This window comes from Phoca vitulina, unplaced genomic scaffold, assembly GCF_004348235.1.
Source record: "Phoca vitulina isolate PV1807 unplaced genomic scaffold, GSC_HSeal_1.0 scaffold22, whole genome shotgun sequence".
Classification (NCBI taxonomy): domain Eukaryota; kingdom Metazoa; phylum Chordata; class Mammalia; order Carnivora; family Phocidae; genus Phoca; species Phoca vitulina.
This window is the reverse complement of record NW_022589725.1, coordinates 9856087-9870735: the sequence shown is the minus strand read 5'-3', so window position 1 is coordinate 9870735 and position 14649 is coordinate 9856087. Positions and strand designations below refer to the sequence as shown.

At 43.6% G+C, this 14649-nt stretch overlaps 1 protein-coding gene across 1 annotated transcript; it reads left to right on the top strand.

Annotated features, from left to right (window-relative positions):
* The first annotated feature begins 332 nt into the window (after positions 1 to 332).
* On the top strand, positions 333 to 13339 carry LOC116641920. The gene is made up of 3 exons (XM_032419932.1): positions 333 to 341; positions 3495 to 4209; positions 13314 to 13339. The coding sequence occupies exons 1-3, from the start codon at positions 333 to 335 to the stop codon at positions 13322 to 13324; spliced, it is 735 nt and encodes a 244-aa protein (XP_032275823.1). The 3' UTR covers positions 13325 to 13339.
* Positions 13340 to 14649: the final 1310 nt, after the last annotated feature.

The window sequence follows — 14649 nt, the reverse complement described above, 5'->3', positions numbered from 1 at the left end:
TTACTACCTCTACTTTTAATATACTTCGGGCATTAGGACTTGTTTATCCTTTGACACACAGCAATATTAACTAAAATGCACATACGGAACTTTAAAGACTCACGGGCACAGAACCCTTCTCTCCTCACTTCCTTCCCTGGCCCTGGCCCTGTCCCCGTCCCCGTCCCCCAGTGAACCCAGTGAACACTCAGCATACTCTCCAAGACATCAAGTTTAACAATTCCATTCCCCAAATACAGACATTCCTGTAAATTAACAATACTTAAAGGGTGTTGTTACTCTAATTCTCTACTTCCAACATGTTGTTCACTTTCAAACATCCAGAACGCTAGATGTTTCAAGTAAGGAGTTATTTAAAAATTTGCCCACTACATATATAGTAGCACTGAAAGAACATTCTGGCCTAGAACCCTTCCTCTTCTCATCTCTTATCAACCTAGTGGAAAGTATAAGCATCTGTAATGCTTAGAGGGGATTTTAACAATTTCACTTCCTCTAGTTGTTTTCAGAATAGTCTTTCCTATGAATTTAAACACAAAGTGTACACAATGTATTAGTTTACTACTCTATTTTTGTCATACACTGGCAACCTCTTTAACATCTAGAAAGACTAGATGTTGTAGATTAGGACTCACTTGTCCTTTATATACACTATATACACAGCTAAGTAAAACAAAATGCAGATGTACAGGACAATGGTTAATCCTGCCTAACTATAAACATACTGGTATAAAGCCCTTTGCCCTTTCTTCTCCTTCCTCCCTGAACCAGCACAAATATCATATAATGTGTACTGCTCTGAGAGGTGGTTTGATCACTTTGATCATTCCATTTTCAAAAGACAGTATTTCATATGAATTTTAACAAAAGGATTATCTACAAAATGTGTTATTTTACTACCTCTACTTTTAACATACTTTGTGCACTTCTAAACATCTAGAAAGGCTAGATGTTTCAAATAAGGACTTAAGTTTGTCCACTATATACATAGTAGTGTTGAATAAACTACACACATGTAACAATGGGTTATATCTGAAAGTGTCTTCTGCATGGGAACATTCTAGTCTAGAACCCTTCATTTCTCACAACTACTCTCTACCACCAACCCAGCGGATGAGTGCAGACAGGCACGTGTTACTTAGATGTGACTACAATGTCATCTCTAAAGGTCCTTTTCAGAAGACAGCCTTTCAATGAATTTTAACACAAAGTGTACAAAATGTGTTAGTTTACTAACTCTACTTTTGTCATACATTGGCAACCTCTTCAATATCTAGAGACTAGATATTATAAAATTAGGACCTATTTGTCCAGTATATATACAATATATACAGTCAAGTTAAATGCACGTAACATATAGGGCAATGGATAAGCTGAAATTTCCTAGCATACACTAGCAAAGCATCTTTTGCAATTTCTTCCCTCCCACCTCCCTCAAACCACTGAACAAGTATATTGTTCAGAGAGGTGGTTTAGCAATTCCATTTCCAAAGATAGTATTTCCCATCAGTTTTTAAAAGCTATTTACAAGCGTGACTCTACTTCTACTTTAAAATACATCAAGCATTTCTAAATATCTAGAAAGACTAGATATTTCATATAAGTACTTGTCCACTATGTACACAACAGCACTGCTAAATAAAATTGCACACACCTAACAATGGGTATAATCTGAGGTACCTTCTAAATATGACCACCATTTTGGCCTAAACTATTCCCTCACTTCCTTCTCTCCACCACCAATCCAGTAGACAAGTATAGGCATGTGTAATGCTTAAAGGTGGTTGAACAAATTCATATCCAAGCCATTTACAGCAGAAAAGCTTTCCTTTGAAATTCAACACAGTGTGTACAGAATGTGCTAATTTTACTATTTTGTCATACACTGGCAACCTCTTTTAACATCTAGAGATTATATACATCTAGATGTTGCAAAACTAGTAGGACTCACTTGGCCATTATATACACTATATACACAGCAAAACAAAATGCACAGAACATACAAAAAAATGGTTTTGTCTGAAAATGTGCAAACAGGAACACACTAGCCTATTACCTTTTGCAATTCTTTTCCTTCCACCTCCTCCAAACCACTGAACAAAGATACATGACAGTATACCGCTCAGAGGTGGTTTAACAATTCCATCCCCAAGACAGTTACTTCCTAGAATTTTAGGAAAAAGATATTTACAAAGCGATATTTTACTACCTCTACATTTAACATACGTTGGGCACTTCTAAACATCTAGACAGACTAGATGTTTTAAATAAGGACTTGATGTGTCCACTATATACACAGCAGTCTTGAATAAACTGCACACATGTAACAGTTATAATCTGAAAGTGTCTTCAAAATATGAACATTCTAGCCTAAGATGAACCCTTCTCTCCTCTTCTTCCTCCACCAACCCAGTGGGCTATAATGCTCAAATTTTCAGAAGACAATCTTTCTAGGAATTTTAACACAAAATGCACACAATGTATTAGTTTACTAATTCTATTTTTGTCATACACTGGCAACCTCTTTAACATCTAGAAAGACTAGATGTTGAAAATTAGGACTCATTTGTCCAGTATATACACTATATACATACACAGCTAAGTAAAACCAAATGCAGGAACATAAAGGACAATGGTTTATCTTCCCTCACTATAAACACACTGGCAGAGCTCTCTGCACTTCCTTCTCCTCCCTCCTCCTCTGAATCAGTGCACAAACACAATGTGTACCATTCAAAGAGGTGGTTTGGCCATTCCCCCCAAATTAAACAGCATTTCATATGAATGTTAAAAGATATTTACAAGAATGTCTTTTTACTACCTCTATTGTTAACATGTATCAGGCACTTCAGAACATCTAGAAAGACTAGCTATTTCAAAAAAGTACTTAGCATTGTCAACTATATATACAGTAGTTGAGGAATAAAATGCACACACAAAACAATGGTTATATGAAAACGTCTTCTAAATATGACCAGTCTGGCACAGAACCTTCTTTTCTTCCTCCTCAAGGTCGTCTACTTCATGTCCTCTTACCCACTGAACAAACGTGGACGTGTGTCGCTCCTGATGTCGCTTCTAGAAGTCGTCTAACAATTCCATTTCCAAAGTCATTTCCAAAAGACATTACTTGTCTATGATTTTTTAAAAAAGCAAATAGGCTTTTACAAGACGTGTGATTTTTCTAACTCTACTTTATCATATGTCGGCAACCTCTTTACATCTAGAAGGCCTAGATGTGGCAAAAGTTTTCTTTTAAAAGGTTGGGGGGAAAGTTGAGAGCAGCTTTTTCATATTATATACACAGGCCTTCTAAAAACGGCCAGTAAATCTTCCCAAAGGGTGGTCTTCCTATTGGCCAAATGCGGTACGTAATTCTCCCATTTCGATCTTCCAACGTCAACGTCTGGTAGAACGAAGACCAACCGCCTATGGCTCGTTAGCCGTTCCGCCCGTCGTCGCCCGGGGCTTCGCTCACCTTCCGGGCCCGTTAGGGCCTCTGTCCACTGTTCTCCGGAGGTGAGGTTTTGTCCAATGGGGACGGACAGGTCATCCCAGGGCCCAGATCTGTGGGGCTCCAAGGCCCAAGGGTGGTCGAGCTTGCGTCCACGCAGACCCGCCTTCTCAGGCCCTCGGAGGCCCCAACGGCCGTCCGCGGCATTCGAGTGGCCGCCATTCTTCTCGCCCCGCCACACCCGACGTCCAAAGGCGCCGCGTGCCCGCTGGCTGGGCGGGGGCTGCGCGCACGGCCCGCAGAGTTGGGCCAGGGGAGCGGGCAGCCGGCGAGGTCTGGGCTCCGAGATGCCGCCGCCATCGGCGCCAAGGTGGGGGTGGGAGTGGGGGTGGGGGTGGGGAGAGCCTCGCGGCTGCTTCACAGTCTGCGCCTGGCCGGTGGACGGCTGCGGCGAGGGCGCTGGGTCTCTGCGGGTCAGAGCCCGCGACCTGTCCCCGGGCCCCCCAGTGCACCCGCCGGCCTGAGGCCGGGGGGCCTGGAGGGCCCCGGGAGAGACGGCCGCGCTGCGCTTCTCACCTCGCTCTCTGCCGGAACTGACTTGGCAGTTCTCTTTGCTGGCGAGAGAAGAGCGGCACCGGAAGTGCCCTCGCGCCGGAACCCGCGAGCGGAGGTTCCGGGACTGAAACGTTCCGGCAAGGGGGAAGGGCAAGGAAAGCGTCACGTGGGGCCGTCCTCCTGGCTTACCTTTTGCAACGGTAATTGTTACCCGCCTCAGGATTTTCTGAACAAGCGAGCGTGCGTTATTTCTCGATTCCCTCATTTCCCTATTTTGGGGTAAGGAGGCTCTACATTTTTTATTCAGTCACCATTTATTTATTGAGCACCTACTATGTGCCACGTAAACACTGGGAATGCAGCAGTGAAGAAAAAAAAACGCATGAAAATTTCTGCCCTCTTGAAATTTACATTCTATTGGGGAAAACAGATAATCCTTAAAATGCATAAAAAAGCAGATAGCGAAAGTGCTATGGAAAAATAAAAAGTTGAGAAGGGGAATATGAAGTGTGAGTGTGGAATGTTTGAGGTGGTGGTCAGGTGACTTTTGAGCAGGAATCTGAAGGAGGTGAAGGAATGAGCCACACATGGGGGTGTTCGGTGGAAGATCCTTACCGGCAGTGGGGGTGGGGGCGCACAGGCCGTGCACAGGCGCCAGAGCTGAAGCGTAAGGCCTGACCTGTCCCGGGAACAGCAAAGAGGCTGGAGCAGTGTGAGCAGGCAGGAATGTAGAGGTTAGGCCAAGAAACGCAGTGTGAAGGAGGGAAGAAGTAATTCGGTGCTTTAGAAAGAAAGGGAGAAATGGGAGCCGTTGGAGAGCTTTGAACTGCAGCATGGAGGAAAAGCTGAATGAAGCGGAGCCAGAGGTAGAAGCAGGGAGACCTGCTAGAAGGCTATTGCAGTCAACCAGGTTGAAATAGGCTAGTGCTCGTCCCAGGATGAGGGCAGCAAAGGTGGCAAAGAAAAAAAAAAAAAGGTTGAATTTAAGATAAATGTAAAATCGAAACTGCAGGGTTTGCTGATAGACCAGATGTGAAATGTGCAAGAGAGGAATCAGGAAGACTCTAAAACTTTTGGCCTGAGCAAATGAAGGAGGGAATTGCCATTAACTGTGATGGGAGAGATAATACGAGGAGCAAGTTTTGGGGAGAATATCAGGAATTCACTTTTAGACATGGTAAATTTGGGATGCCTGTTTGACATTCAAGTGGAGATGTCAAGTAGGCAGGTGGATTTATGAGTCTGGCATTTAGGGGAGAGTCTGAGCTGGACATAGGCATTTGGGAGTTATCAGTATACAGATGTCTTTAAAACTATGAGGCTGCATGAGAGAACCAAGGGTGTACGCAGAGAGAACTGAGCCCTGAGCCTTGGGGCACTATCACATGTAGAGGTCAGGATGATGAGAAGGAACCAGCAAACAAGACTGAGGAGTGACCAGAGCTGTAGGAGAACAATCATAGGAGTGTGACATCCTGAAAGTAAAAGAAGAAAGTGTTTCAAGGAAGAGTGATTAATAGATGAGATACCGTTGAGAACTGTACTTCTAGCTTTTGTAATGAATGCTGGGATGAATATTCTTGTGAATTTTCAAATTTTGTGGAGACTTCTGATTTCCTTTGGATACCATTTTAGAAATGTAAAGAAAGATCAAAGCATTGGTCCAGGCTTTAAATTCTTTTTTTTTTTAATTTTATTTTATTATGTTATGTTAGTCACTATACATTACATCATTAGTTTTTGATGTAGTGTTCCATGATTCATTGTTTGTGTATAACACCCAGTGCTCCATTCAATACGTGCCCTCCTTAATACCCATCACTGGGCTCACCCATCGCCCCACCCCCCCTCCCCTCTAGAACCCTCAGTTTGTTTCTCAGAGTCCATAGTCTCCCGTGGTTCGTCTCCCCCTCTGATTTCCCCGCCTTTATTTTTCCCTTCCTACTATCTTCTTTTTTTTTTTTTAACATATAATATATTATTTGTTTCAGAGGTACAGGTCTGTGATTCATCAGTTCTACACAATTCACAGCGCTCACCATAGCACATACCCTCCCCAATGTATCACCCAGCCACCCCATCCCTCCCACCCCCCCACCACTCCAGCAACCCTCAGTTTGTTTCCTGAGATTAAGAATTCCTCATATCAGTGAGATCATATGATACATGTCTTTCTCTGATTGACTTACTTTGCTTAGCATAATACCCTCTAGTTCCATCCTTGTCATTGCAAATGGCAAGATTTGGGGTTTTTTTTATGGCTGCATAATATTCCATTGTATATATATACCACATCTTCTTTATGCATTCATCTGTTGATGGACATCTTGGCTCTTTCCATAGTTTGGCTATTGTGGACATTGCTGCTATAAACATTGGGGTGCATGTACCCCTTCGGATCCCTATATTTGTATCTTTGGGGTAAATACCTAGTAGTGCAATTGCTGGGTTGTAGGGTAGCTCTATTTTCAACTTTTTGAGGAAACTCCATACTGTTTTCCAGAGAGTCTGCACCAGCTTGCATTCCCACCAACAGTGTAGGAGGGTTCCCCTTTCTCTGCATCCTCACCAACATCTGTCGTTTCCTGACTTGTTAATTTTAGCCATTCTGACTGGTGTGAGGTGGTATCTCACTGAGGTTTTGATTTGGATTTCCCTGATGCCGAGCGACGTTGAGCATTTTTTCATGTGTCTGTTGGCCATTTGGATGTCTTCTTTGGAAAAATGTCTGTTCATGTCTTCTGCCCATTTCTTGATTGCATTATTTGTTCTTTGGGTGTTGAGTTTGATAAGTTCTTTATAGATTTTGGATACTAGCCCTTTATCTGATATGTCATTTGCAAATATCTTCTCCCATTCTGTCAGTTATCTTTTGGTTTTGTTGACTGTTTCCTTTGCTGTGCAAAAGCTTTTTATCTTGATGAAGTCCCAATAGTTCATTTTTCAGGCTTAAGATTCTTGATGCAGACCCAGACAAGATTCCTGGGAGGAAAATCTGACGATCAGAAGGACCCCTCTGCTGGAAGGCAGGAAGAGGAGTGGTGAGAAGGCCAGGGGCTCTGGGGCTCTCGTCCACAAGGCCTGGGCCACAGGAATGGCTACGGGAGCAGAAAGTAGGTGAGGTGTGGGCTTCTACCTTTGCAAAGAAAAAAGCCACTGGGCTCCATACCTGGAGAGAAGAGGGAGGAGGAAAAGGAGGAGCCACAGATCACACAAGGGTTTCAAACACTAGGGCTGGCTGGCTAGGTGGGTGGTTGGCACACTGACCAGGACAAGGTGAAGGAAAGTCTCAGTGTGGAATTCCTGGTCCTCTTTCTGAGCTCCCTGCTTCCTTTTTTATTTTTTCTTCCAAATTTCTATTTAAATTCTAGTTAGTTAACATATAGTATAATATTGGTTCCAGAAGTAGAATTTAGTGATTCATCACTTAGATATAACACCCAGGGCTCATCATCACCAGCACGCTCCTTAATGTCCAACAACCATGTAGCCCATCCCCTACCCACCTCCCTCCATCAACCCTCAGTTTGTTCTCTATCGTTGAGAGTCTTTTATGGTTTGCCTCCCCCCTCTCCTCTCTTTTTTTTTCCCCTTCCCACACGTTCATCTGTTTTGTTTCCTAAATTCCACATATGAGTGAAATCATATGGTATTTGTCTTTCTCTGACTGATTTATTTCACTTAGCATAATACACTCTAGCTCCATCCACATCGTTGCAAATAGCAAGATTTCATTGACTGAGTAATATCCCATTGTATACATATACACATCTTCTTTATCCGTTCATCAGTCGATGGACACTTGGGCTCTTTCCATAGTTTGGCTATTGTTGATAATGATGCTATAAACATCCAGCTGCATGTACCCCTTCAAATCTGTATTTTTGTATCCTTTGGGTAAATACCTAGTAGTGCAATTGCTGGAATGTAGGGTAGTTCTATTTTTAATTTTTCGAGGAGCCTCCATACTGTTGTCCAGAATGGCTGCATTCGCACCAACAAACTCCCAGTTTGTATTCCCACCAACAGTGTAAGAGGGTTCCCCTTTCTTTGCATCCTCACCAACATCCCTGTTGCTTCCTGTGTTGTTAATTTTAGCCATTCTGACAGGTGTGAGGTGGTATCTCATCATGATTTTGATTTGTATTTCCCTGATGATGAGTGATATTGAGCATCTTTTCATGTGTCTGTTAGCCATCTGGGTGTCTTCTTTGGAAAAATGTCTATTCTTGTCTTCTGCCCATTTCTTTCTTTTTTTTTTTTAAGATTTATTTCTTTGAGAGAGAGAACAAACATGAGTTGGGGAGGGCCGACAGAGGGGGAGAGAGAGAATCTTAAGCAGACTCTGCACTGAGCATGGAGCCCGACATGGGGCTCAATTTCATGACCTGGGCCAAAACAGAGTCAGACACTCAACCGACTGAGCCACCCAGGCACCCCCTTCTGCCCATTTCTTAGACTGAATTATTTGTTTTTTGGGGTGTTGAGTTTGATACTTATCAAACTTACAGATTTTGGATACTAACCCTTTATCAGATATGTCATTTACAAATGTCTTCTCCTATTCCACAGGCTGTTTTTTAGTTTTATTGATTGTTTCCTTCGCTGTGCAGAAGCTTTTTATCTTGATGAAGTCCCAATAGTTCATTTTTGCTTTTGTTTCCCTTGCCTCTGGCAACGTGTCTAGTGAGAAGTTGCTATAGCCGAGGTCAAAGAGGTTGCTGTCTGTGTTCTCAAGGATTTTGATGGTTTCTTGTCTCACATTTAGGTCTTTCATCCCTTTTGAATTTATTTTTCTGTATGGTATAAGAAAGTGGTCCAGTTGGGGCGCCTGGGTGGCTCAGTCGGTTAAGCATCTGCCTTCGGCTCAGGTCATGATCCTGGAGTCCCAGGATCGAGTCCCACATTGGGCTCCCTGCTCAGCGGGGAGTCTGCTTCTCCTTCTCCCTCTGCTCCTCCCCCTGCTCATGCTCTCTCCCTCTTGCTCACTCTCTCAAATAAATAAATAAAATCTTAAAAAAAAAAAAAAAAGTGGTCCAGTTTGATTCTTCTGCATGTTGCTGTCCACTTTTCCCAACACCATCTGTTGAAGAGACTGTCTTTTTTCCATTGGATATTCTTTCCTGCTTTGTTGAAGATTAGTTGATAATTTAGTTGTAGGTCCATTTCTGAGTTTTCTGTTCTGTTCCACTGGTCTATGTGTCTGTTTTTGTGCCGGTACCATACTGTCTTGATGACTACAGCTTTGTAATACAGCTTGAAGTCCAGAATCATGATGCCTCCCCCTTTTCTTTTCTTTTTCAGGATTGCTTTAGCTTCCTACCTCCTAAGCAACCCACAGGCTAGTATCCCTGGAACCTAAAGATGATGATGATGGCAAACATGTATACATCCTGCTTTCTACTTGATAACTAGAATGTTCCAGCAGTGGCTTAAACTCCTCTCGTGCAAAACAAAACTCTTGATATCTACCCAGAGCCTGCTCTTCCACCCAGTTCCAAAAGATAATGTAGGCATCTTCCTTAATTCTACTCTTTCTCTCATTCCCCTTCCCCCAGCCATCGCAAGTCCCATCTTCCTCCTAAACATATCTAACATACAGCCCGTATCCTCTGCTATCCAACATAGAAGCTACATGAGGCTATGTAAACTCTAATTAAAATAACATGAAATTAAAAGTTCATTCCTTAGCTGCACCTGCCACATTCCAAGGGCTCGAGAGCCATAGGTGCTAGTGGCTACCAGAGAAGTATAGATGTAGAACCTTCCCACCCTCCCAGGAAGCCACAGGACACTGCTGATATATAACCTACCCCAAAACATCTGCATCTCTGGTCTGGATGACCAACAGCCTCTTAATGTTGTTTTGGCTGTTTCTCCTCCTCTTCCCTTTTCATGTATTCTCTCTACAGAAGCCAGAGTTAACTCTTAATCAGAAATCAGGTCTTCTTACTGTCTTGTTTAAGGTTTCAGTAGTTTTTCATCACACTTTGAATGAAATTCAAACCTCTTACCATCGTCTGCTGCCCTGTCATTGCACCGCAGCCTCCTTACTATTCCTTCTGCTCTCCAAGCTCTTCTCAACCTCAGGGTCTTCGCACAAGCCGTTCCTGCTACCTGAAAGGGTCTTCACCTGGCTCTTGGAGAGGCTAAGTATCTTCTCATGCCATAGGTCTCAGTTCCAGTATTATTTCTTTAGAGGGCCTTTCCTGATCTCCCTGTCTCAAGGGCTTTCTTCCAGGTAACATTGCATTACCCTACTTATTTCCTCTATTCATTGATCACAATTTATCATTATTTTTTAATAATAATGAATATTGCTGTATTTCTGTCCTGTACAAAAACCTTGGCTTTATATACTTCACCTTATTTATTAATTTTCTAGTTTCCTTTTTTTTTTTTTTAAGATTTTTATTTATTTATTTATTTATTTCAGAGAGGGAGAGAGAGAGAGCGTGTGCAAGCATAAGCGGGCGGAGGGAGAGGGAGAAGCAGGCTTCCCGCAGAGCAGGGAGCCTGACACGGGCTCGATCCCAGGACCTCGGGATCATGACCGAGCTGAAGGCAGGAGCTCAACTGACTGAGCCACCCAGGCGCCCCTAGTTTCTCTTCTTCTTGCTTTCCCCAATGTCCCTGGCACCCAGTACAGTGCCTGGCATACAGTAGACATTAATAATTGTTAAACAAATGAACGAATTAATTGAGCACTTACTATGGGCCAGGCACAGCGCTAAAGCATTGTGCATAGGTTGTCTCATTTAATTTGCAGAGCAATCCTGTGAAGGAGGTACTATTACTGTCTTCCTTTTATAGATGAGAGGCTATGCAACTTGTCTGTTCTCGGGAAGAACTAGAAATCTAACCCAGCTCATCTGACTCTAGAGCTCCCTGGGAGGGCCCTGTAGAGGGTTTAGAGGCCTGTGCACACACCAGCCCACAGCCACCCAGGTTTAGACTGGAAGCTGGGAAATGAAGAGACTTCTTTTTTGAAGGGCTTCCTATTTCAGATCAGGCCAGAGCCTCTGGGTTTTCACTGCTCAACCAGGTGGCAGATTCAGAGCCTGGGTCAGGGCTCAGGATTGTACAGAGTGGGGCAAGCTAAATGCTCCAGTTCAATTCTGAGCATCCTCAGTGGGGCTGGGGGACTGGCCCGGAGACCCCAGACAAGACTCTGAGCCAGAAGCCAGTCTGACTGCCGACTCCACCTTGTCTTCCTGTCTGTCTGAAATCAAGGACAAGACAAGGCAAAAGAGTAAAAATAACGAGGCTTTCTGGCACTCTCCTTGGGAAACATCACATGTCAGGCCTGTGACACAGAACGTGTTTGTTAGGCCAAAGGCTCCGAGCTCATTAGCGGGAATGGTGCTGAGCTGCAAGCCACCCACACAGCTCGCTTGGGAAACAAACACAGTGCAGCATCCATCCCTCCTGGCCCTCCTGGGCATGCACAGCTCCACCATTAGCAGCAGCAGCACACCTCTGCATTGAGACAGGTCTGGTTGGCAGCAGGGCCCAGGAAATGGATTGTGTGTGGGTGTGTCCCAGAGAGGCTGTTCATAATCCTCAGAGTCATTATCATTTGCTTGCATTTGGGGCTTACTTCTGCCCTAGTACAGAGTTTCTCAAACTTGAGTCATTCCCTAATCAGCTTAACAACTTCCTCCATACCCATGTACCATCAATAGCAGTTTTGACTTAATACCTCTCTGCGAATTGACTCACTTAGCACAACCATCACTACATTAGCCTTGTCCTCAATGGTATTTGTGAAATCATCAACTTGAGATGCTGGTTATATGTTTTCCAAAGCCTGATAATGTAAATATACAGCTCTTAAAAAAAAATGCTCATCTGGGTTCCACTTGAAATCATCTTGGTACAACCAAGAGGCAAAACAATTAGTGTCAAAGAGACTCAAGAGGCAACCTGAAAGAGCCCCCGATGGCCAAAGTTGGAACAGTTTGAGCAACAAAAGAAATAACAGTACTGGATTATAGCCCCAAGTATAAGCTAAGTATCTGTGAGTCCATACTGATGTAAAGAAATGATTGAATAAATAAATGGATGAGAAGAGACACATCTTCCTTATAGAAGCATTCCAAACAATTTATCCCTTCCAGGCTGTGGAGCTTAATTCCCCCTCTCCCCCTTGAGGATGGGCTGCACTTGGTGACTTTCTTCCAAAGAGTAGAAAGAGAGGAAAACCAAGTAACTTCACAGGGGAGAAACTGGGCAAACACTAGCTTGGCCAGGTACTGAAGGTGACCAAGTCATATTGATAGCGTGGACCCCTGACATGATGTCATAAGTACCTTACCTCTGTGACACCCTTCACCAAAACCTATAACCCCAGTTGAGCCAGAGAAGCCCAAATTGAGGGGCACTCTATAAAATATCTGACCAGTATGCCTCAAAACTGACAAGGTCATGAAAAAGAAGGAAAGTCTGAGAAACTGTCCTAGGCCAGAGAAGACTAAGAAGACACGTTGACCAAGTGTAATGTAATAACTTGGATGGGACCCTGGAACAAAAAATGGACATAGTGGGAAAGCTAGTGAAAACCAACTAAAGTGTAGAGTTTAGTTAATAGGAAGGTTCCAAAGTTGGTTTCTTAGTTGTGACAAATCTGCCATAGTCATGTAAGATGTTAGCAACATGAGAGACTGAGGGAGGAGTCTATGGGAACTCTGTGCTTCCGGAAATCTCTGTACTCTGTATATCAAAGATTTACGTTTATTTTCCGTATAGTTATTTTAAAATAAGTTTATTTAACAAGAGACAGGGGGGTCATGTGTACTAGTTTGGAGCATGATTTTTTTTAAAACTTTTTAAGAGAGGGAGAGGGAGAGGAGGGGAGGGGCGGAGGGAGAGGAAGACAGAGAATCTTAAGCAGGTTCCATGCCCAGCAGAGAGCCTGACGTGAGGCTTGAGCTTGCAACCCTGAGATCATGGCCTGAGCCAAAATCAAGAGGCCGACACTTAATTGACTGAACCACCCAGGCACCCCTGGAGCATGAATTTTTAAGCCATGTAGAACTGTGTGTTTGTTTCCTGTGGCTGCTATAACAAATTATCACCAAGCTGGTAGCTTAAAACAAAAGAAATGTATTCTCTCATAGTTCTAGAAGCCAGAAACTCAACATTAGTCTTACTGGGCTAACATCAAGGTGTTGAGAGGGCCGCGCTCCCTCCAGAGGCTCTTCCACCTTCTGGTGGCTGCATCACTCCAGTCTGCCTCCACAGTTGCACAGGTTTGTCCTGTTTTCTACCCTGTCCTAATCTCCCTCTGCCTCTCTCTTATAAGGTTATTTGTGATGGCAGTTAGTGCCCACTAGGATAATCCTGGATGACTTCCTCATCTCAACATCCTTAATCACATCTGCAAAGATCCTTCTCCCAAACAAGGTAAGATCTATAGGTTCCAGAGATTAGGTCTCTATATCTTTGGGCGGCCATTATTCAGCCTCCTATAGCCTGGCTGTGGGAAATTTAGGACTTTTGTAGTATCAGTAAGCCTCCTCTAAAGTGGAAAATAACAGAAACTATGGAACTATTTAAAAAATGTTCATCTGGGGCCCACCTGAAATCATCTTGGTATGACTAGGGGGACCCAAGCCACACTTTGCAAAACAATTGGTGCAAGAGACTGGTCTTAGAAGTCAGACAGACCTAAATTCTAAATCTGGCTCCATCATGCACAAGCTTGTGGCCTTGTGTAAGTCAGCACACTCCTTGAAGGGTATTCTCAGCTTTTTTTTTTTTTTTTTTTTTTTTTTTTTTTAGATTATTATTTATTTATTTGAGAGAGAGAACAAGCACAAGCAGGGGGAGAGGCAGAGGGAGAGGGAGAAGCAGACTCCCCACTGAGCAGGGAGCCGATCCCAGGACCCTGAGATCATGACCTGAGCCGAAGGCAGACACTTAACCCACTGGGCCACCCAGGCGCCCTGCATTCTCATCTTCTGGACAAGAGGGATGCTAAGCCCTGCCTCAGAGGAATGCTGTCAGAACTTGTAGACCATGGAACAGATGTACAATCTATGTTCAGTCAACCTCCTGTTTGTTCTTATAGAGTAATGTTACAGCTCACAAAATATTTTTTTACGTACGAAAACATGTTTGATCTCCATAAAATTTCACCCTGTGAAATAAAGCCAAATTTTCCTTCCTGTTATGCAGATGGAGAAACTGAGACTTGATGTTAACTGAGTTAGCCGATGGCACTCAACTAGAAGATAGCAGGTGTCTGAGAGCACAATGGGCAGGAGCCGAGCGGCAGTGCCCCCTTTAGATGGGGCTGATTTGCCAGTTTGATCCCTTGACCCTTTTTTCATTACTTTCATTACTTTTCTAGCCCTTGTAGGCATTTGAATTTATGACCCATGATGTGTTTCTAACTCCTGGCTCACGTTGTTGGAATTTGATAAAAAATCTTTGGACTTGAAGCTCTGAAGCCATGCTCATAGGATTCCCCTTGGCCCTGGTTTCTCAGATCTCACAGGCTTCCTCTTCTCCAGACTGGATGAGACAGATCCATAGTTTGTCCCCTGGTTTGGCCAGGTTCCTGGTTTTGATAGCTCCTTATTGTGAGTCCTTGAAGCAGAGACCCAAGCAGGACCTTCATGCTGCAGGGCCCAGTG